Source organism: Ambystoma mexicanum, chromosome 12 (genome assembly GCF_040938575.1).
Source record: "Ambystoma mexicanum isolate Mex_15411 chromosome 12, UKY_AmexF1_1, whole genome shotgun sequence".
NCBI lineage: Eukaryota > Metazoa > Chordata > Amphibia > Caudata > Ambystomatidae > Ambystoma > Ambystoma mexicanum.
The window spans coordinates 361,557,926-361,582,373 of record NC_090936.1 but is presented as its reverse complement, the minus strand read 5'-3'; the positions used below and the strand labels follow the sequence as shown (position 1 = coordinate 361,582,373).

The following is a 24,448-nucleotide window of genomic DNA, read 5'->3' as shown; positions in this document are numbered from 1 at the left end:
CCTGACTGTTTGCGACTAGGATTGATGTTTGTTGCTTATTATTTTGTACCATACTTTGCTTTTAAAATGTACAGCACTTTGGTTTAAGGCGCTATATGAAATATAAATAAAATACAAAATACAAATGTTGATTCATCATTTGTAGATTTGTCTGAGACCTTTAGTTGTTTTCTATCACATAATATGGGAGCTAATTTGAGAGGTTTCACAAACAGAGTGGGTTGGAATGATGGCAAATCAGTTTGAGAAGCAGTTATGGACTTGGGTCTCATATTGCTTGAGTCTGATTCTTTAGAAGGACTAATGTTTGAGACTGGTAACTCGAGACACTGTACTTATTCCACGGCCTGTTGACAGGCTTTCTTCGCAGGCATTTATGAACATTGAAACCTTTTAGATTTGTTTGCAGTCTCTTGTGAGATGTGGTCAAGAGCTTTAAAAAAGTAATTTTTTCCAGCTTTTTTTTTGTTTGCTGTTCTTTGGATGAATTTTAGAATTTTGAAACAAAATTGGTTCCTCATTTATGACTGATATTTGATTGGAATTTTTCTTTTTCTTCTTTTTTTTGACAAATTGGAGTTGAGAGAAGACTGATCTCCCGTTGATGCCAAGATAGGTTGGTTTACAGAACAGAAGTTGGGGGTATGAGTGCTAGATTGACATGTTTTTATCTTTTGGTTTAACAGGGGTATTAGAGATATGCGATGGCTTGGATAAACAATACATTTGGGCCCCATCAGTTAAAGTTTGTTTGTCTACTGTCTGAGCCAAACAAATGAATTCCTCCATTACTGATGTGGACAAGTGTGTGTCGTCATCAAAGGATGGTGACTGTACAATTGGGAGGATCGTTTCACAATTACCAATTACCTTTGGCCAGAAGTGCAGTTTTACTTTCTGACCATATGAGATCATTGTTTTGTTTATAGGAGTTGAATACATTTATCATATTGCTCATGCATTCTGTATGCAATTTTTCATGTACTGAGACTTGTGGTGTGATCTGCTGGAACTGATGAGATATTGCTCCATTTAGACCGGTAAGTGAAGAATCGAAGTTACTCACCTCTTTCTCACTCTCCTCCTCTCCCCTCCCTCCCTATAGTCCCTGCTCTTCCTCTGGCCCTTCTCTGGCCCTTCTGCAGCCACCCCTCCTCCCTCCTTCTTTGCCTTTCCCCAGTTCTCTGCAGACAAGGTTTCTAGACAAGTCCGATCTATGAAAGGCTTGTCAAAACAGGTTCAACCCTGTTCCTCCAAAACCATCAAGGACCACATTGACACCCTGGCTCCTGCTTTGGATGACTTCTGCAACCAATCCTTCACCACTGGAGTCTTCCCATCCCCCCTGAAGCACCCTTGTGCACCCTCTTCTTAAGAAACCCTCTGCTGACCCCTCCTGCCCAGCCAACTATCGCCCAATCTCCATGACTCCCTTCCCGGGCAAGCAGCTGGAGAAACTGGCCATCTCCCAGCTTAATCTCCACACTGAATCTGTTGATTGTCTTCATGACCATCAGTCTTGCTGCAGAGCTGCCAAAAGCACAGAAACTGCTCTCCAGAACATCCGTGAAGACCTGCTCTCCAACCTTGACTCCAACACCCCCTGTGTCCTCATCTTGCTAGACCTCTCTTCTGCCTTTGACACTGTCAACCACGCCATCCTGCTAATGTTTCTCAGCAATAACCTAGTTATCACCGGACAGGCCCTGACATGGCTGACTTCCTTCCTCTCTGACCGACCCTCTCAGGTCCAACTTGGGTCCTTCCTCTCTGCTATCTTTTTCTCTACCTGTGGTGTCCCCCAAGGCACTAACCTCTCGCCCTGGCTGTTCAACCAATACCTTTCACTCCTTGCCCACCACATTGCCACTCTCTGCCCCAACTTTCAATGCTATGCGGATGACACTCAACTCATCTTCAGGCTACCTTCAGCCACCTCTTCCCCCTCCCTCATCTCTGACTGCCTGCCTGTCTGCTATCCAGGAGTGGTGTGCCACCAATGACCTCTGCCTTAATGCAAGTAAGTCTGAGATTCTCCTCATCGGCACACCCACTCCCTCCTTTCCGGCCTCTCTTGGTCCTCTTCCTGCTCCCACATGCAAGGCTAAAAACCTGGGGGTCATCTTCGACTCCACACTCTCTTTCTCCCCTCACATCTCTGACATCTCTGGAAAAAAAAAATCACACTTCCAGCTGCACCGCCTCAGAGATATTCTTCCTTTCATCTCCTTTCCCCAGAAGCTCACTGTCTCCAGAGCTCTGGTTCTCTCCAGGCTGGATTACTGAAACAGCCTCTTTCTAAATCTGCCTGCTTCTGCTCTACGCCCTCTGCAACTCATCCAGAACAGGAATGCGAGACTTGTCCTTGGCCTCCACCCCAGGGATTGTATCTCTCCAGGACTGAAATCTCTGCACTGGCTCCCTGTGGCTGCGAGGATTAAGTTCAAAACCCTCTGCATCGCCCACAAGGCCTCAATACCTTCAACTCTCTCTTCCTAAATATCTTCCCTCTCAAGCTCTTTGCTCATCTGCCTCCAACTCCCTCAGGGTCAGTCGCTTCTCCAAGCAACGAGTTGGTGGTAGATCTCTCTCTTCGGGTGGGGCATCCCTCTGGAACAGCCTCCCCACCCCCCTGAAACTTGAGAACCATCTTCGGTTCCGGAAGCACCTAAAAACCTTCTGCTTTGCTTCTGCTTTCTCCCCTGCTGAAGTCCTGGCTGACAATGAGACTGCACTGGTTACCTGGCCAACCATCTGAACTAGGGCCCTAGCCCTTCCAGTTGCACGCTTGCGCTGACTCCCTGGCAAACCTACACCGGGGGACTGTTTTCTGTATCCCTACAGTTCTCAAACCAGCACTTATGTCTGCACTCACCCTGCACTTGCCACCAGCTGGCCGTTCTTTATTTATTTTATGTGATTATTTATTATACCATGTACTGCACTTCCCCCCACACTTTTCTTTCCCCTTTCCTTTGCACTTGCACGATCTGAATGACACCTGGCCTAGTAAGATCGCTGGCTTTCTTCCCTCTATTCCCCCTCCCTTGCCTCGTCGAGCCTTGAAACACTTGTGTATAGGCGCGTTATAAATGGCATATCATTTCATATCGTATCATATCTTTAGTGAGTTGCATAATGATACCTGAATAGGTATGTACTTCGTCTTTCAATGAGACAAAGACATTCACTAAAGAGTTTAGCACAAAACTCAGAGTTGTCAATGTTAAATTGTGGGTGTTCGGAGAGTCAGATACAATATTCTTTTCAGGTGAATGAACTCTACAGCTTGGAATGCCTGGGGGCTAAGCCTCCGAGCACCATGACCTGGATCAGGTCGAGAGCAAATGGGTGTAGTTGCTGTAGTAGAAGAGATAGAGTCACTCTTGGTTCTGATCGGTAGGATTTTGAAGTTCACAAGAAAGATCGAGACATCTCTCTAGCATATTAGAGCCCTGTTCTGGCAATACGTTGGGCTGAATGAGACTTACTATCCACAACATATTTGCTACTTCGTTCAGACTACAGGATCTTTGTTTTTTTCCCCGTACGATTTGGTTAATGTGGCCATTCATAGAGGAGGTGGAAATAGTGTAGTCCAAAGACTGTGGTAACATGTCCTTCACTAGATGATTGTTTATTTGAGATTTATGAAAAGGGGCCTCTAACACCCTCTGTTCAGATGTAGAAGGCATGTTTATGCAGGACTCATGCACATCAGTTTGTGTGTGCACCATGTCGTCTGAAATAGAAGAAAAAATGACTGTAGGTATGGCACGGCTCATGTGCCTAATCAGAAGATCCTTCATTTCGGGAGCCTGCAAATTGTCTCTGTGAATGGTGCTCCTTAAATTATCCATAGATGAGGCGAAGACAATCCTCCATAGCACTAGATGTAGGAATTGCTTATGACTATATGTGAGGCTCAAAAACGCGAAATACGGCCCATAGTCACCTCACTATAGCTCCAATGTTCCCTCAAATTGAAAAATGGGAAGGAGATAAAAGTGTCCGATCCTGCGTTGTTGTTTTCTTGAATCGCTTAAAGAATTCCTAATGAGGGGAACAGTCAAGGCTCAAAGGCTAAATAAGTCTGCAGTTACCTCAACTGTTTTGTACATGAGTACGGTGCGCAATCCTAGCAGTGAAAACAGCAGTGAGAGCAGGCGAGGCTCTAAGGCGGTATAGGCCCACAGTTACCTCGGCTGGTCTAATCACAAGAGGGATACAATGTTAGCGCAACTGCGAGAGACGGGGGCGCAGATGGCAGGGTTGAAGCACACAAAATGAAAGTAATGTCATTTCATATTTCTGCTGACTTGAGAGCGGAGTCTCCCTCCAACCTCCTCGTTGAACGCAACCAACCATAGCAAAACACTTCCAACACTTCGCTTAGGAGGTTGGATTAAATAGTTTCCTAAATCCGCCTTCTTAAAGGTGTAGCGTGTGGGTCCAAGAGCAGAATTAAAGCAAAGAAGTGTGGCAGCAACAGCAAAACACTTCCAACACTTCTACCATTAATGGCTAGGTACACTTACAACAGTTGCCTATCCCATGCTGCAAACGCCAAAACTTCTGGCATTGCCAATGCTGGTTTGCTTTGCATTCGGATTGACAAAGCTTAAGTGTGAGGCTTCCCATTGGATGAAATCTGTAATTCATACAGATGATGGCATTTCCATGAGTTATGACAATCATTCATGGGTGGTAGCATCATTTCCATGATCTATGGGTTTCAAAACCACTGCTTTTCACGTAGAAATGCTAAGAGTGCTATAATGGAATATCAAGGTCTCTGGTGGCATGATAATACAACTCCAGGCATTTTTTGTGTGAATACATATACATTATGGCTAAGCGCAATCTTTAAAATCACACAGGTATCTACCACATCCTAGACACAAATGTGAATACACATAGGGATCACCCAATAAGTAGCAATGAAAGAATTTCCAGTGTATGCAAGAAAAAGCTGTGCGAAGCGGTGTGGTGTAAACAAGCCCAGAGAGTCAAAGTTTTTAATTCTATTGAACTGTCTACGTATTAGAATATGGCCCGCTTTTAACACCAACATTAGATATTGTGTTGAATGTAAGAAAATCACGCAGAGTGAGTTATAAATCTTACATGACCAGGGCAGACAAAAAGTGTTAGTAAAAAGGTGTTCAGTGGAACCGCCTGTTAAGTAAGATTGTCATACCAATGATAAATCTTCCTGACCTGAGTCAACCCCGAACATTTTGCTTTTACTGGTGGATTATTTGTCCTTATACCGCTGTGAGTGGGAAGCTTTTTCCACACTCACATAATCTTTTACTCTTTTTATGGGTGTCATTTTAAAACTCTCCATAGTGTCTTTTAAAAAAGTTATCCTCTTTGACAACTTTTGCTCCCCTTTTAACTTTCTCTGGCTAACCTAGTGAGAACTACCGCTCCCAAGGGTAGAAAGGATCTTTGGATCCCTTTTACATTTTATTAGATGAGACCAATGTCCCCATGTTATGTGGAGTGCTTGGGAGATACGGAGTATCCCCTTTCTCATTTTAAATGTAAAATGTATGTTACAAGGACAAACTTACCTTTAATGGTTGCTGGCAGTGAAGTTTTTTATTCATTCAGTGCACCTTTACCGCAGGCTGTTTCCACAGCCCCAGTAAAGGCACCCTTGGGTGCTCATTTTACCAAAATTGCCCGTCTTCTTTTTTCACCATTTTAGTATTACTTGTCCTTTCTTGTTCCTTCCCCTGACATCGAGGGCAGGAAATTCCTTTGTGTGATTTTAATCTTTGCCGGGAATCCTGTGGATTCCTTTCCCCAGGCTCCAGAGTGTCTGTGAAGGCAGGAATCGGGGGAGGAGTCCAAAACTCTGCAGCCCTTTGTCTTCCAGCCTGACTGCGGGAATCCTTTTCAAACTCGAAGGCTCGCTGTCCTGAAAGGACTGCCAAGCCCCCAAGTTTGAATGTTGCATGGCTGTTTGATTGGCTGGGTTCCTGCAGAAAAGTCCGATCCTAGAAGCTGAAGAGGTAGTCGACCACTGGAACCTAAACCAAAGAGGAAGATGAAGAAATTGTGGCTGAAAAAATTTCCAGTTACCGCAGAGCCTGCTGTGTAACCAGACCCTGCTGCAACCCTTCTTTCTAATCGACCTAGGGACTCTAAAGAAGATGACTCTGACCAAGAGCCTAGTGAGACCCATTAGTCTCAAGAAGAACTGTATTTTGAGCCATCTGTCATGCACTCCGTCCCTATGTCTACTGTTGTCCCTGTTGCACGCACACTCACATCTACTTCCAGTGCCTATTCAGGGCGGCAGCAGTTTGGTGTCCGTTGCCCTCGTTCATGGACTGGTGACAGCCATCATCTGGGGAAATCACTTTCGCATCACACAGGACATTTATGTCGGTTTCTATACTGGAAACTTCCCTGGCGTATTGGTTCAGGCAGGGTCAGGCATCCTGTTGCTAAGCAGCCACGTTCAATTTTGAATCATGTGACACGGAAGGTCCACTCACGTGACTTTGTTCCCATTGCGACAGGTTAAAAGCCCTGATCCCGTGCTCTACCGTGCTTCGTAGCTGTTCCTGTTAGCACTGTTTGGTGTACCTATCGAACCTCGACTACTGGCTTCTTTGATCACGGACTATGAACTACGGACTTCCTTTTGCCTTATCCTTTGGATTGTTGCCTCATGAACTGATCTCCTTTTATCTCGACCCACGGATTTTGAACTTGGATTCCCTTTTGCTCTGTTCCTTGGATTTGGTGTTGTCTTCTGCTTTACTCGGATTAACCCTATTTCGGATCTGTTGCACGGACTTCTACTGGCCCCTTCCTTTTACCACGATACTTCAAGATCCTGCTTCCTCCAATTCCTGATTGCAATTCAAAAACATCTACAGGTACTTCCATTGTTTGGTACGTTCAAATCCGCAGCGGTGACCAATAATCTACATCCTTCTGCTGTCGCTCTCATCACACACTGAGGGTACTACCATTAACGCCTACCACGGTACTTGACTCTGAGGCCCTGGTTTTGTCAAAGTTTAATCCCTCCCACAACTAGGTAGACTACTTCATATTGGCCTGTATTCAGTTGTCCCTATTGGTATTCCCTTACATTGGTGTTCTCTGTTAACTGCTTGTTTGCCTTACAGCGCCCTGGGGTTTCCGGCGTTCTGGTGTTTCTGGTGTTCCAGTATCTATCACCTGTGGCCTCAAAGATTGCACAGGGAGTTGTTTGATACCTTCCTGTGTGGTACTTGGGGACGGAGGCCTTTATAATCTACATGACTATCAAGTCTTGACACCATCTCACTCTGTGCTGTGTCCTTGCGGGGCTGCAATACCCCAATACCCTGGGACCTCAAGCCGTTGTGTGGTGCACAGTTTTTCCAATTCCGAATCTCACTGAAACTTTGTGGGCATCCTCCTGGACCTTCAGAGGCATGCCTCCATTCCAGAAAGTCCCCTCATCAGAGGGCTGGACCTTACAAACAATGAGAATCCGACCAGTGATATTCTGCCTTTTTCTGTGCTTCTGAAAAAGGCGCCGACTCCACAGAGCCGCATCCAGCCATGAGGAAAACCTTGCCTAGCGCCTTTACCTTGATTCTTGCTGTAAAAGTCCTTCCAGTGTCCTGTCTTCTGTCTTCTTGATAAAGGAATTCAACAACCAGGTTTTTGGCTGCAGATCCTGAAGTCCTCCTGCTGCAGAATCGTCTGTTCTGAGATACTGTGCTGGTTTGGGTATTTACTTACCTTAAGTCTCTTGTGAATCCTGTGTAGTTTTGGGGTGTTTTCTGTGATTGGGAGTCCTCTCGTTCAGTGCACACAGGCCCCTGCTGGAATCCTCCCACAGTGTCTTCTCTGAAGCCCCTGGACCATCAAATAACTCTAAAAGTAAAGTACTTACTTGTTCTAACAGTCTTCCTTAGGAACTCTGACTTTTGCTACTTAAGAACCTATCCTGACCTGCCTGTTGGACACTAGATTCTAGGGACCCCCCTTCTGCCACTACGAACACTCATGCTCCAAGAATAAGGGCAAGACTTCTAAGGATTGGGATTTTTGCCTAGAGAAGAGAATATGTCTTTAAAAGTTGCTTACTTGCAAAAGAAGTTGGTTGTTAACTGTAACTCTGAGAGTGAACAGTTACACATGTTATTACTTACCTTTGAAATGTTCATCCATTCTGAAAAGTATATGGAAGGTTATTTTACTTACCTTAGTAATGTTCTTCAATTCTGAAACGTATATGCAACATATTTCCCTAGAAACTATTTTGCCATTCTAATAGAAAGTAGATGTAAGGTTATTTTACTCACCTGTAAATTGGCTGTGCCTGTTTCCCAAACGTAATGCTGTTGGCTTCACTATTTCTTTCAGAGACTAGGTGGAAAAGTTTCCCAACTGAGTCTTGCTTCCCCTGACTTGCTGTCCAGAATAAGTCTACATTGGGTTTTACTTACCTAGAGTCATTCATAAAGTGTAACACTGGGTTTTGCTTTTCCTGGTCTGTTTTAGACACACACAAAAACAGTCTGAGGTTTATACCTGCCTTTAAGTTGCTGGTAGCTCCTTTAAAAAGTGTATAGGTTTTACTTACCTTGAGGTAGCTGTTTGTCATCCTAAATAAGTTACAAGAGTTAGTGCTTATCTCAATCTCTGTTTTACTGATCTCAAAAGCACCTGTAATAGAATATTACATGAGGTAGCGGTTTGCCATCCTAAAATAAGTTACATGGGTTAGTGCTTATCTCAATCTGTGTTTACTGATCTCAAAGGAACCTGTAATAGAATATCACATCCTTAGGAGTCATCACAAAAGAAGTTAGAGGTTTTTACTGTACCTAGAATCAGTGTTCCACTTTTCACAAAAAGTATATTGTCCAGTTGGCTTACTAAGCGATTGCTTGCTGAGCGTCACGGTACAACTGCTAGGGTCTACAACCCTTGCATTACTGGAAAGTAATCTGAAAGTAAGTTATGGTTTTACGCCCCAAGAATCGGTGTGCCCTATACTGAATGTGTAAACAAAGGTCTGACTTACCTATAAATACTGTTAGGTGTTCTAAATAAGGTCAATGCTTTGATCTGTGTATTTGAAGCATAGTGTTGTGTTTTTAAAATGTGTTTATATGCTTTATGATAGTACTTACCCAAGAATCTCTTGGTCTACTTGTACATAAAATAAACCCTTTATTTTAGTGTGCCAGTGCTTCTTTGGACCATATGCATAATACAATGTCTTTGTACTGACTCTACAACCCTCTCTCCCTCCTACAATAAGCCTGGCTGCTCTGTCTATGCTACCCTGATCTCAGGTGGTACAACTTTATACTAAGAGTGGAGTCTAGTACTGCCTCAGTTAAATGGTTTTACAAAGCCCTTAGTTGGACTTCAGAAAAACGGTCCTAACAACATCTTATTAAAACCTGCTAAAGGAGTATACATTACGTTAGAAAACTAAAGTGCCTAATAAAATGTCAACAGGTTCCGTTTGAAAAAAAAATAGAGACTTTGCCTCCTTCAAAAGGCATAGTTGACACACAAGCAATAGTTACAATTCATAGGGTTAAAGGGTGCTAGGTTAGCATACATTAACTGTGCATTCTGTACGACAAGTATAATAAAAACAGTATTGGTGCACATGCCGTAATAATATATCCTAAATTCCAAAGCAAACCATTGAAGTCTCAGCAGTGAAAGGGTTAAATACAGACGGGCATGTGATGACCTACCAATTTTCTCCTCTTCTTTGCTTGCAAGAGATCCAGCTGATTTGGAGGACCCATATGATTTAGGTGGTGCCTCTGCCTTTATGGGTGGCAGAGGGGCTTCCAAGTCAGGCATGGAGGTCTTGGAATGTTCAGGAATGTTTTTTTGAGACGACGTCAATGATGGCTCTACCAAACAAGTTGACGTAACTGTTGGCAGGGTAAGCGTACTTGATGGATGCGGGGTCTGCACATGGTCCATGCTGTGGGTTTGGACAAGAAATCAATTTACTTTCATAAATGTGCACATTCTTGGAAACAAGATATGTTTAGGAAAGAATGTTCAACAGCAAACCATCAAAAATGATCACATTTGAATGGCTCCATACATTCTTACATCCTTTGGGGTCGGACTTGGAAGTTTCTTGGGTAACCTTAAGGCTAATCGAGTTTAGATCTCAAGCATGCCATGGATACCAAAATACCTCACCATGCCCAGCCCTCTCATGAGGCACACCGAGACCTTTCCCTCGGGTGACAATGTTTGGGGAGGCAGAACTGCCCCATCCAACACACAGATAAGCACAATCAGATATCAGCACGTTCCCAATTTTGGAAGTGTGCGTCATAGCTGTCTTCTATCAAGAAGTCAAGTCTTCTACAGCAAAAGTGGTGAGAGACGTGAAAGAAAATGAGTAAAAGAAACAAAGTGCGAGAGAGAGGGAAGATAAAAACAAAATGTAAAAACAAACACAAACAAAGGACAGAAGATGGGAGGGGCAACAGGAAATAGAGAGAGTGGCAGAAAAGTAGAGGAGTAGGAAAGCTGAAAAGAAAATGAAAGCGGAATAGGTAAAGTTGCAAGGAAGAAATTTAGACAAGACGATAGTGAGTGAGGGAAGGATGTAGTGAGTTGTTGCCTAGGACAGAAACAAGTAGGGCAAACACTGGAACTCACCAACAAAGGACTCTAGTGTGACAAATTCGACCCAGCATTTCAATGAAATATTTATTTTAAAATGTTTCTCCAACAGTACAACTATTTAGTACAAAGGTCTGTGCTTGTAAGATTGGAAATGTTCCCAATAATAGAGGTGAGCTGAAATCTCCATTAGAGCCTAAAATAATGGAAGATATGGGCATCTTTAGTCTATAGCTTTGGCCCCAAATGACAGAGATCTGGAAGGCTGGGAGAGACTCAATGAACTAGAGTGTAATTTTTTTCCACCATTGCCCCCAAATCGAATGCCATAATACATTAAAATAACTGAAATGCATACACATATGCACTTATAATGTGGAGTTAAGGTCCCGAGGTATGGGTACATAAGGCCATAAGCACCCACTCCCGACACAAGAAATAAAAATAAAAAAATATATATGAAAAGCAAACTTACAAACAACGCGGTGAAAGGGGCACGTGAGCACCTTCAGCTGTCATCGAGCGCAAGACATCACGGAGAATGAATGAGCCCTAGAATTCTCATGGAAACATGGCGAGGGTGGCGGCCATGTTGGCAGTAGCAATAGCCAATGCAAACCAAAGCATTGGCTATTGCTACTTCCAATATGGCCGCCACCCCCAGCCATGTTTCCAAGATCATTCTACTGCTCATTCAATATCATTCAATATCACCGGGCTGTTTGTACGTGGCTTCACTAAGGAAAGCAAACTGGGACACCAACGCAGTGATGGCGGTGAGAGGCAGCAGTTAGATCGACAAGATAAGGTAGGAGGTAAGGTAGAACGTGTGGTTTCACTGACCTGATTGGCTCAGCGCAAGTTCCATGGTGCTAATGTGACTTAACATCTATTTTGGCTCATCACAGGTTTATCAGCATCAAATGAGAATTAGTCTTGACACCTGTTATATTAGCTTATGTTAAGTGGTTCGGTAAGAAAGTGGGTTGGGTAGGTTAGTGAGGGAAGAGGGATAAGATAGGATAGGGGGTGTGCTTGCAGAACCTGGAGAAACTGGTGCCTGCGCATGTTCGCTTTCTGAGTGTGTTTGGATTGTGCACACTAGGGTTATAGTGTCTGGAGGGGCAACATCCAGCGTTTGCGGCAGTTTGTTCTTTTAGCGGTCATGTGGGTTGTGTGCTTTGTGTGTGGTAGAGCTGGTCCATAGGGTTGTGTGAGATATGTGTGAGGTATGCTGGAGAGGAGTGAGGAGCAGGGGTGGTTAGTGTGTAGTACATTTTAAAGCAGTGGCAATCACGATGTCTAACTTCTAAGCGCAGCAAGATTTAAAGCAGATATCAAACTTCAGAGGGCTTCTCGATTCAACACAATGGGCCTCATTACAAAGTTGCCGGTCTGGAAACAACGGTGGCGGTAAACCCACCACCACCGTTGTTTCCGGACCGGCAAACAATGATTTCTGCATGCGGGTGGCCTTACTCCCACCAGGTATGACCTTGCGGGAGTAACGCCACCCGCCTGTAGATGAAAATGGAAATACTGCACCGTTAATTACGGTGCCAGTGTTTCCATGGTCCCCATTCCCATGGAGTCCTATGGGACTTCATGGAATGGAGAGTAACGGAATGCTGACTCCGGAATTACCGGATCACCGGGGGTGTAATGCCCCGGTGATTCCAGCAAGTCCGGAGCCGGTAATGCACTACGGGTCTGGTGGCAGGCTGCCGATTTTTCTGGCACGGCTACCGCCGAACTCGTAATGAGGCCCAATGTCTAGCTTCGGAGTGCAGCAAGATTTCAAGAAGTGGAAAACTTCAGTAGACACCTGAATTCAACACAATAGCTAACTTCTGAGCGCAGCAAGATTTAAATCAGTGGCACACAAAATGGCTAACTACAGAGGGCAGCTGTATTTCACACAATGGCCAAACGTCAGAGCACAGCCAGATTTAACGCATTGAAAAACAAATGACTAACTGCAGAGGGCTGTGGCTTTTTTTTTAATATGTTTTATTTGTTTGCATGTGTTTTCACTTAAGTGGTTTAATATTGTTAATGCATTGGTTTAGAGTCAATTGAATGACTGATCATTCGTTCTTTTGATTAGGTGGTGATTACATTATTTGCACATTAGATCCTATGATCACAACATGGGATATTGATGTTAATGGCTTTGTTTTGCTCGTTGCACTTCATGATGTTTGTTAAATACATTGTGATGACTTTTTTATATGTTATTGTGTCTACAATGGATTGCTGCTTATCCATGAGCCAGCGCAGGCGGCTTTTAAATCTGATAAATGCTTAAATAAATGTTTTTTTTCCCCATTAGGGTTTGAACCTTCATTCCTCTCTGTTTTTTGTGTTTGAATATTAATTAGCCCTTGGAAAGAAGTGTTAGAGGCCAACCTACCTTTTGTTTCTTTAAATCAGAGGGCACCTGGTTCAACACAAAGACAAGCTTCAGAATGCAGTAAGATTTAAATCAGTAGCCAACAGAATGGCTAACTTCAGAGGGTAGCAATATATAAATCAGTGGCAAGCACAGTGGTTATACTTCTGAGTGCAGCAAGATTTGAATCAGTGGCAAACAAAAGGCTAACAACAGAGGGCACCTGGATTCAAAATAATGGCTAAACTTCAGAGCACAGCATTCACAAACAAAATGGCTAACTTCAGAGCAGAGCATGATTTAAGGCATTGACAAACAAAATGGCTAACATTAGAGGGCACCTAGATTAAACACAGTGATTAGCTTCCGAGCGCAGCAAGATTTAAAGCATTGGCAAACAGAATGGCTAACTACAGAGGACACTTGGATTCAACACAATGGCAAAACTTCAGAGCGCAGCAAGATTTAAATCAGTGGCAAACAAAATGGCTAACTACAGAGGGCTGCAAGACTTAAAACAGTCACACACACAGTGGCTACACTTTAGTGCGCAGCAAGATTTAATGCATTGGCACACAAAATGGCTAACATCATAGGACAGCAAGACCTTAAACAGTGGCAAACACAGTGGCTATACTTCATAGTGCATTAATATTTAAATCACTGGCAAACAAAATAGCTAACTACAGAGGGCACTTGGATTCAACACGAAAAACCTGCTTCAGAGTGCAGCAAGATTTAAATCAGTGGCAAACACAATCGCTAACCTCTGAGCGCAACAAGAATTATAGCAGTGACAATAGAAAATGGCTGGCTACAGGGGGAAAATGGATTCGCCACAATGGCTAGCTTGAGATGGCAGCAAGTTGATATCAGAGGCAAGCACAATAGCCAACGTCCGAGTACAGCATGATTTAAAGCAGTGGCAAACACAGTGGCTAACTACAGAGGGCAACTGGATTTAACACAATGGCCAAACTTCAGAATGCTGCATTTAAATCGGTGGCAAAAAGAATGGCTAACTACAGAGGGCACCTGGTTTCAACACAATGGCCAAGCCTCAGAGCGCAGTAACATTTATATCAGTGGCAGACAACATGGCTAAATACAGAGGGCACCAGGATTCAACACAGTGGCTTAACTTCAGAGTGCAGCAAGATTTAAAGCATTGGCAAACTAACGGCTAACTACAAAGAGCACCTGGATTCAACACAGTGGATAAACTTCACAGTGCAGCAAGATTTAAAGCATTGCAAAACAAAATGGCTAACTTCAGAGGGCAGCAGCATTTAAATCAGTGGCACACAAAATGGCTAACTAAAGAGGGAAACTGGATTTAACACAATGGCTAAACATCAGAGCGCAGCAACATTCAAATTAGTGGCAAACAAAATGGCTAATTTCAGAGTGCACCTAGATTCAACACAAAGACTAGCTTCAGAGCGGAGCAAGATTTAAAGCAGTGGCAAACACAATGGCTATACTTCAGAGCGCAACAAGATTTAAAGCATTAGCAGACAAAATGGCTAACATTTGAGGGTACCATGATTCAACATGAAGATAAGCTTCAGAGTGCAGCAAGATTTAAAACAGTGGCAAACAAAATGTCTAGCTACAAACGGCACCTGGATTCAACACAGTGGATAAACGTCAGAGCGCAACAAGATTTAAAGCATTGGGAAACTAACGGCTAACTTCAGAGGGCATCTGGATCCAATACAAAGACTAGCTTCAATGCTCTGCAAGATTTAAATCGGTGACAAACACAATGGCTAATTTCAGAGCATAGCCAAGCCAGATTTAAAGCATTGGAAAAAAATGACTAACTGCAGAGCGCTGTTGCTTTTTTTGAATAAGTTTAATTTGTTTGCATGTTTTTCCACTCTGGTGGTTTAGTATTGTTCATGCATTGGTTTAGAGTTGAGTGAATGATTGATCATTCATTCTTTTGATCGGGTGGTGATTGCATTATTTACACATTAGATCCTATGACCACAACATAGGATATTGATGTTAATTGCATTTTATGCACGTAGCACTTCATGATGTTTGTTAAATACGTTGTGATGGCTTGTTATCTGTTATTGTGTCTACAATGAAGTGCTGCTTATCGTGCTGCTTATCCATGGGCCAGCAAAGCCGGCATTTAAATTTGAAAAATGCTTAAAAAAATTGTATTTTTCCATTAGGTTTTGAACCTTCATTCCTCTCTGTTTTTGTGTTTGAATATGAATTAGTCCTCGGAATGCAGTGTTAGATGCCAACCTACCTTTTGTTTCTTTAATTCAGAGGGCACCTGGATTCAACACAAGACTAGCATCAGAGTGCAGCAATATTTGAATCAGTGTCAAACAAAAGGCGAACTACAGAGGGCACCCGAATTCAAAACAATGGCTAAACCTCAGAGTGAAGCAACATTTAAAGCATTGGCAAACAAAATGGCTGACTTCACAGGGCACCTGAATTCAACACAAAGACTAGCTCCAGAGCACAACAAGATTTAAATCAGTGGCAGACACAATGGCTAACTTCACAGCGCAGTAAGATTTAAAGCAGTGACGCAAACATGGCTAACTTCAGACAGCACCTGGATTCAACACAATGGCTAAACTTCAGAGCGCAGCAAGATTTAAAGCCTTGGCAAACAAAATGGCAAACATCAGAGGGGACCTGGATTCAACACGAAGATTAGCTTCAGAGCCCAGCAAGATTTAAATCAGTGACAAACACAATGCCTAACTTCAGAGCGCAGCAAGATTTTAAGCAGTGGAAAACAAAATGGCTATACGTCAGTTGATTTAAAGCATTACCAAACATAATGGCTAACTACAGAGGACAACTGGATTCAACATAATGGCTAAAGTTCAGAATGCAGCAAGATTTAAATCAGTGGCAAATACAGTGACTATACTGCACAGCGCAGTACGATTTAAAGTATTGACAAACAAAATGGCTAACTTCAGAGGGCACCTGTATTGAACAAGAAGATTAGTTTCAGAGCCCAGCAAGATTTAAATCAGTGGCAAACACAATGGATAATTTCAGAGCGCTGCAAGATTTTAAGCAGTGGAAAACACAGTGGCTATACGTCAGAGCGCAGCAAGATTTAAAGCATTAGAAAACAGAATGGCTAACTACAGAGGACACCTTGATTCAACATAATGACTAATCATCAGAGTGCAGCAAGATTTCAATCAGTGGCCTACACAATGGCTAACTTCAGAGCGCAGCAAGATTTAAAGCAGTAGCAAACACAGTGGCTATAATTCAGAGCACATTAAGATTTAAATCATTGTCAAACAAAATGGCTAACATCAGAGGGCACTTGGATTCAACATGAAGACTAGCTTCAAAGCGCAGAAAGATTTAAACTGTGACAAGCACAATGGCTAACTTCAGGGTGCAGAATGTTTTAAAGCAGTGGCAAACAAAATGGCTACCTTCAGAGGGCACCTGGATCCAATACAAAGACTAGCTTCAGTGCTCTGCAAGATTTAAATAGGTGACAAACACAACATCAACTTCAGGGTGCAGCAAGATTTAGAGCATTGGCAAACAAAATGGATAACTTCAGAGGGCACCTGGATTCAACACAATGGCTACATTTCAGAGCATAGCCAAGCCAGATTTAAAGCATTGGAAAAACAATGACTGCAGAGGGCTGCTGCTGTTTTTGAATAAGTTTAATTTGTTTACATGGTTTTCCACTCAGGTGGTTTAGTATTGTTCATGCATTGGTTTAGAGTTGATTGAATGATTGATCATTCATTCTTTTGATTAGTTGGTGATTGCATTATTTGTACATTAGATCCTATGACCACAACATGTGATATTGATATTAATTGCATTTTTTGCACGTTGCACTTCATGTTTGTTAAATACATTGTGATGGCTTTTGTATGTGTTATTGTGTCTACAATGAAGTGTTGCTTATCCATGAGCCAGCAATGCTGGCATTTAAATTTGATAAATGCTTAAATAAATTGTATTTTTTCGTTAGGTTTTGAACCTTCGTTCCTCTCCGTTTTTGTGTTTGAATATGAAATAGTCCTCGGAATGCAGTGTTAGGTGCCAACATACCTTTTTTTTTATTCAGAGGCCACCTGGATTCAACATAATGGGCCTCATTATAATGCTGGCGGTCATGGTATGAACGGTGCCGGTAAGGTACCGGAACCGTTAATACCGTGCCGCCGAATTACGAGTTCTGCTCTGGGGTGTCTGACAGCCCGCCAGGTCTGACCTGGCGGTCTGTGCAGCACCCACGAGCATAACTTGTAATTGCACCGGCACCGTTATCAACGGTGCTGGTGCAACCATGCTCCCCACCCCCATTCTGCCCTATGGGGCAGAATGGGGATCAGGAGCCCGGCAATACCGCCACCCGCGAATGGCCAATTACCGGCCCATTCAACTCGTAATGGGCGGGTTATTGCCCAATCGCGGGCGGTGCCGGTTGCGAGTTTGGCGGTAGCCGTGCCTGTAAAACAAGATTTAAAGCATTGGCAAATGAGTGGCTAACTACAGAGGGCACCTGGATTCAACACAATGGCTAAACCTCAACATGCAGCATGATCCAAAGCATAGGCAAACAAAATGGCTAAAATCAAAGGGCCCCTGGATTCAACATAAAAACAAGCTTCTTAGAGTAGCAAGATTTAAAGTAGTGGCAAACACAATGGCTAACTTCAGAGTGCAACACGATTTAAAGCAGTGACAAACCAAATGGCTATATACAGAGGGCACCTGGATTCAACACAACGACTAGATTCAGAGAGCTGCAATATTTAAATCACTGGCAGACAGAATTGCTACACTTCAGAGCGCATCAAGATTGTTACCGGACCGGCAAACTTATAATGAGGCCCAATGGCTACATTTACGAGCACAGCAAGATTTAAATCAGTGGCAAACAAAATGGCTAACCTCAGAGGGCAGCAAGATTTCAAATAGTGGCAAAAACAATGGCTATACTATAGAGCACAGCATGATTTAAATCTGTAGCAAACAAAATGGCTAACTTCAGAGGGCAGCAAGATCTAAAGCGGTGGCAAACAATGTGGCTGTATTTCAGAACACATTAAGATTTAAATCAGTAGCAAAGAAAATGGCTAACTTCAGAGGGCACCTGCATTCAACACAACAACTAGATTCAGAGAGCTGCAATATTTAAATCACTGGCAGACACAATGGCTAACTTAAGAGCACAGCAAGATTTAAAGCAGTGGCAAAAGAAATGGACAACTTCAGAAGGCACCTGGATTCAACACAAGACTAGCTTCTGCGTGCAGCAAGAATTAAAACAGTGGCAAACACAATGGCAAACTTCACAGTGCAACAAGATTTAAAGTGGCTATACTTCAGAACGCAACAAGTTTTATAGCATTGGAAAAACAAAATGGCTATCTAAAGTGGGCACCTGGATTCAACACAATTGCTACACTTCAGAGCGCATCTAGATTTAAATCAGTGGCAAACAAACTGCGAAAGTGAGGCAAAGTGTTCTGCGGTCTGCGGGATCATACTACATACTCATGGATTTCTGCCTTGCTCCTGTGCCTTTAAGGCATTTACCAAGAAGGACCTGCTGCCTGCTGCCTTCTGCCTTCTTAAGCTCCTGCCATAGTGAAAGCAAAGCGAAAGTGAGGCAAAGTGTTCTGCGGTTTACAGGAACATACTACATACTTGTGGATTTCTGCCTTGCTCCTGTGCCTTTAAGGCATTTACCCAGAAGGGCCTGCTGCCTTCTTAAGCTTCTGCCATAGCCAATGTGAAGCAAAAGTAAGGCAAAGTGTTCTGTGGTGTGCAGGAACATACTACATACTCGTGGATTTCTGCCTTGCTACTGTGCCTTTAAGGCATTTACACAGAAGGACCTGCTGTCTGCTTAAGCTTCTGCCATAGCAAAAGCGAAGCGAAAGTGAGGCAAAGTGTTCTGCGGTGTTCCGCAGAGGTTGGGGGTGTTGCGGCCAGAAATAGTGATTCAGCTTCAAAGGTTTCCGGCATTCTTCGAATAGCATCTCTGCTCATCCTGACTTCTCACAACCGATAAGCAGGGTTACCCGGGTAGTGTTGGAATTAAATCTTACAACCCACAAAAAGGCCTTATAAATTGAGCACTTCTGGTGAAAACACACACTGTACTTAACTTCTTTCTGTTGACTTTGTGAAATACCCCCCTCTGCGTATAAGAACAGGTGATCCACTGAGAAAAGCCGCAGCGGACCTTTAATAGAACGCAAAGAACACAAAAAATAACTTAAACCAGCTTACCTATGTTGCCGTAATTCATTCTGTAACGCTGGAGTGCGCGGCTTAAAGGCATCTGCGCCCTGGGACACAGCGAAGCGGAAGCTTCAATGTCGTCCCCCGGCTGCCCACAGCCACGCACGGGCAGACAAACATTAAAATCACGGAGCACAGACATTTTGGAGATAACAGCAGACAACGATAAAGACTGAGTATCTCCACAAATGCAAGATGAATCCAACAATTTATTGAAGATTAGTCCGGTCTCCAATTTCATAAACGCACCCACAAATACGGACGAGGCTACTGACACAGTTTTTCTAGCCCTAAACACTTCTCTTCCTTTAAGCAATCTGGATTGCTCCAATATATCCTCGCCCTGTACATCTAAAAAAAGTGACTCTAAACGGATATCTAATCCATCTACACCAACTCAAATTGCAAGCTTACCAGATGAGGTTGTTAACCTGGTGCTTACTAACTGTCCAACCTGAACAAACCCTTCTGATATTTCTAACGATTTTCCATTTACGAATGACCAATTAAACATGGAAAAAGTTTAATTGCAGTATGGCGATATCAACCGGACCCGGCATCCCCACAAAATAAACGGAACATGTGGGTTTGAAACTCCATCTACAGACCTAAAACTTTGAGCAGCCATAGCGAAACAAAGGTGGAAACAAAACTTTGACTCACGATTGAGCTTACAAAAAAACGGGACAACAAACCCACAACTAAACCAACAACTAAACCAACAACACCAACGAACTGCACAATTATCGCTGGACATCATGGAAATCGAATCCATTATGTCCAGCCATGAAAAGCGAAACAGCATCTTTGGCAAGATAACACCCTTCAACCACAGGTCATTGGAATCAAAGATGACCTCTACCCCTGCTATTCAAGAAATAAAACCTAATAATTCTAGTATTCCACAAGAGAAACGCTATTCAACAGTGACGGAGGAGACTTATAATACAAAAGATGGGTTGGCCAAACCGCTAATCAAAGATAACAAACATTCAATGGACTGACATTCCATAGAAGAAAAAAAAGGTAAGAGTGAAGACAAATGCATGTCCGAAAAAGATGACAGAGAAGCATATCCTTCCATTCCTTCAACCATGCTTGACTTGCAAAATCTATTCATGTCAGCATCAACAATTGCTTTAGCACCTTTTCTAAAGCTATATGATGCTTGTGGAGATGCCATGAAAGACCAAGCTACCCTATTGGCACTCATTCACACCAAACAGATTCACATGAAAGCCTTCATTTCCAAAATCCAAACTCGGTCTTGACACAGAGGCCGAGACATCGATGAGATGGCAAGCTCGATTATTTGAGATCACCAGAGCTGACCACCTCGACAAAGCAACATTAACAACAGCTCTAATGGAAATGTTGAAACAGATCCATCAAGCCCATAGGCTATGCAACGACCAACTACCGAAGGTGATATCAACCTCAAACCGGCTTACTGACAATAGAAAACAAAGAGGGAAATCCCAAAAACAGTACCCCCGATCCATATACGACACTAGGCCCAACACATGGGACAACTGGTCCAAGTGTGCAAATAAATATCCCCTCCATTATCAATAATGCCATTACATCGGCCATACCGACTATTGATCTTAGTAATTCAAAAGTGGCTATGATTGAAAGTCAACCGAAACAAACACCCAACATGAAACAGAAAAATCAACCAACCCAGTCAAAAAAAAAAAAAATGAATAGTTCAAGGGCATTCCTCCGGAATTTACAATTGCCACCAGCCACATCTGAACACACTACTAAAACGGCGCCGAAGACGATATCCAAACCTCAAAAGGAATCCATCTAAGAATTCCACCAATGACGAAGACGATGACTTGACTCATGAAGGAAGACTACAGTGTGATATCATACTAAAGCTTTCAGTATATTCAATAGAATCAGACACACAGATTGAGCCAAAAAAGCCAAATAAAGAAGAGAAAATTGACCAACGACGTAAAGATCATTCTCACCCAAATTCAAACAAGGAACAGACATTTTTAATCATCTCGGACCTAACCTGTGAAGACATTTCCGATGTTGAATTAGGAACTTTATCATGTTCTGAACAGAACGAGGAAACCTCAGAATGGGATCCCCTAATTGCCTCCCGCGACCACCAATTTTGCACGGTGGATCAAAAAAGGACACTGGTTATACAAAAACATCATCCGATTAGAAGGATTCCATATTCTCCCATAAGGCAAAACCATTCAAATCCACATGCAACCACGAGGTGGTCATCAGAGATTAAAGTGATTATCATTGAAAGGATGCTAAAAGGAAGTGAAGAGCTCACCCTAAAAAGAACAAATGTCCTAAAATTACTGCAATCAGCTTGTGACTTGAAAGACATCACACTAAAGGACATAATTCGATTGGAATTCTTATCGGAACGAAGATCTGACTGGGTGGCTCTTCAACTTAGTTCCAACAGAATACACACAGCAATCCTAGAAAAACAATATGTGTTCCAACAGATGGGTTATGACGTGATAGAAACCTGGAAGGAAGTCTCACTAACACAACGCAATTCGCAATCAAATACTGAGACTCCAACCTCTGTACCACGTCTTGGCGCAAATAACCCCTGTGATAAAAGGAAATTTACTTAACATGGGAGGTCTGAAACTTCCAGAATGGAACAGATGAATTTAAAAATAAAGTCTGGAACAATTGCTTTTACCAAATTAAAGAAAATGCCTCTAAACACCAGCCAAAAATAGACCAGATTGCCCACCAGCTAAAATTAAACCTAACACGGATTAACAACAAAGCACCGTGGAACCGATGTTCATGAAACACTAGAGACTCCAGCCATCTATTTTCCAATCAGAATAAAGATTTGAAGAGTTTCGACATTCTCTGTCTACAGGAAACGTGGAACTCAAAAGAACCAATTTGTGATGGATATATCACTTACCTGAATCCCGCCATAACTAGAGAAAAAGAATGACCATCAGCTGGACTCCTGACACTTATAAAACTCGACACAAACATACATGTTATCGAGACACATAATCCAAGTCTTTTTATGCAAACCCTTATACTGGAGTTCCCAATCTCCGATGTAAACAAAGATTTGAAAAACAACCAAAAGTGAACACCGCAAATCATAAGTATAATTAACCTATATTGGAACCCTGCGGTGGTAAACGACAACATCGTCATTGACACCATATGTACATATATCGATGACTCTCGTGCTCGATTCCCAACATCAGAGTTCATTATTTGGGAGACATGAATTTCCATCTATTCTCCAAAACTGGAATTCAGATCACTCCGACTGAACTTCCTTCAAAAGCAAAGGTCTGGTTGAAAGAAGCAGCACAAAGAGACCTGATCCTAATGAATGATCAAAAGAAAGGCAACATCCTGCCAGCCCCTACGTGGTTCCAAGGCAAGTCCATGGCATACCTAGACTACATCTTTATGTCAAACAACTTAAGTAGTGCAATTGATACCTTAAAGACTGTTCCTACAGACAAGAGTGACCATCATATGTTAGCAATCACCTGGAAATCCCATCAAATAAGAGCTCCAACACTCTGTCTACCACACTTGGAACTTACTGCAAATAATACAAGACTGCGAATCACAGATGTGCAATCTAAACACTTAAAACAAATATTCATCAATAACACGATGACTGACTTAAAAAAAATTGAATATGATTGGCTTCTGCTTCCATACATGAAAGCTTCCAAATCGAAGAATGCGGGATGTAATTCTTACACCCATCCATACAACAAAGATATTGCTGACAGAAAAAAGGAACTGATAAACAAACTGAAACTGGCCAAGCAACTTCCACTTGACCAGAAAAGTGCACGGATCAAATCTTTTAAACAATCTTACAGAAATTGGATCATTAACAATCGGCATACACAAATACAGAATGATGCTGAACAAATCCTTAAAGCACTAGCTGGTCGCAACACAAGAGATCTATGGAAGTTGTTAAATACCCAACCTTCCCACCCAGACCTTTTAGTGGCTAATGTCACCGAATCCGCCAGAGTTGTTAATTTTACACAACTTTATGAAACAAAATCACATGACCACTTCAATGAACCTGATGTCCATAATTCAGGCCAGAAATGGGATCTTGACCTTAACTATGAACAACTACTAACCCTTATAAAAGGACTTAATGCCTCCAGAGCTCCAGGCCCAGATGGCCGTACTAATCAATTATTAAAATCAACCCCTGAAGCATGGGCTGAGCTCTGCTGTCTTCTTTTTGAATTAGTCATCACGTACAAATTCCAACAACATGGAAGACTGCAATCCTCATCGCCGGTTCTAAAAAAAAAAGAGACAAAACCATACCAAGTAACTACCGTCCAATAGCCCTCCTGGACCCACTTGGCAAAGTCTTTGCATCCTTCCCCCTGTAGAGCCTGAACGAATGGGCAAAACATTATCACAGAAGGGATCCCAGGCAAACTGGGTTTATCCAAGTAATCGGGACAAACATCAACCTCCTGATTTTAAACGTACTCAAGCTCGAGGCGATGAAAAACAAAGTGCAAATCTTGGCAGTCTTTATAGACTTTAAATTAGCCTTCGACAAAAATTGACTATATGGAAATGTCCGTCAGAATTACTAAAGTAAGATTAACATGCATTGGTGCCTTATCAGGGGAAATCCCTTCACAGAATGGGCTGAAGCAAGGGTGCCGACTGGCAGCAATGTTATATAACCTTTACACATCAGATATCCAATCGACACAAAACCCCTACTCAGAAAATCCTCTAATTCTAAACGGAACGGCAGTCCCGTACCTAATGTATGCAAACGATCTGTCCTTCTGGATAGGACCCAGATTGGGTTGCAAAAACGGCTACAAGCTGCCGAGAACTATGTAAAAGGAAATGACTTGGAAATAAATACAGCAAAATCATATTACATGTCTCTATTGCATCAACCAACAAACAAGAAAAAGAAAAACATACTATTTCTACATGCAAACAAATTGGAAGTAGTCAAATGCTTCAAATATCTTGGAGTATTACTGAATCAAAACAAAGACAAAAAAGAATGGGCTAATCACCTATGTACCAAAACAGAAGCCCTAGCTCGTCAAGGAGGAATACTCCACAGGAAGTATGGGAAAG

General features: G+C 42.6%; 1 protein-coding gene across 2 annotated transcripts in view; it reads right to left on the bottom strand.

Annotated features, from left to right (window-relative positions):
- Positions 1-24,448, bottom strand: part of LMNTD1 (lamin tail domain containing 1) — a 2,112,860-nt gene that overhangs the window by 551,834 nt on the left and 1,536,578 nt on the right. For both annotated transcript variants that reach the window (XM_069628478.1, XM_069628479.1), the window contains exon 10: positions 9,741-9,979. In XM_069628478.1, coding sequence (XP_069484579.1) covers positions 9,741-9,979 — 239 coding nt within the window. The remainder of the gene's footprint in view (positions 1-9,740; positions 9,980-24,448) is intronic.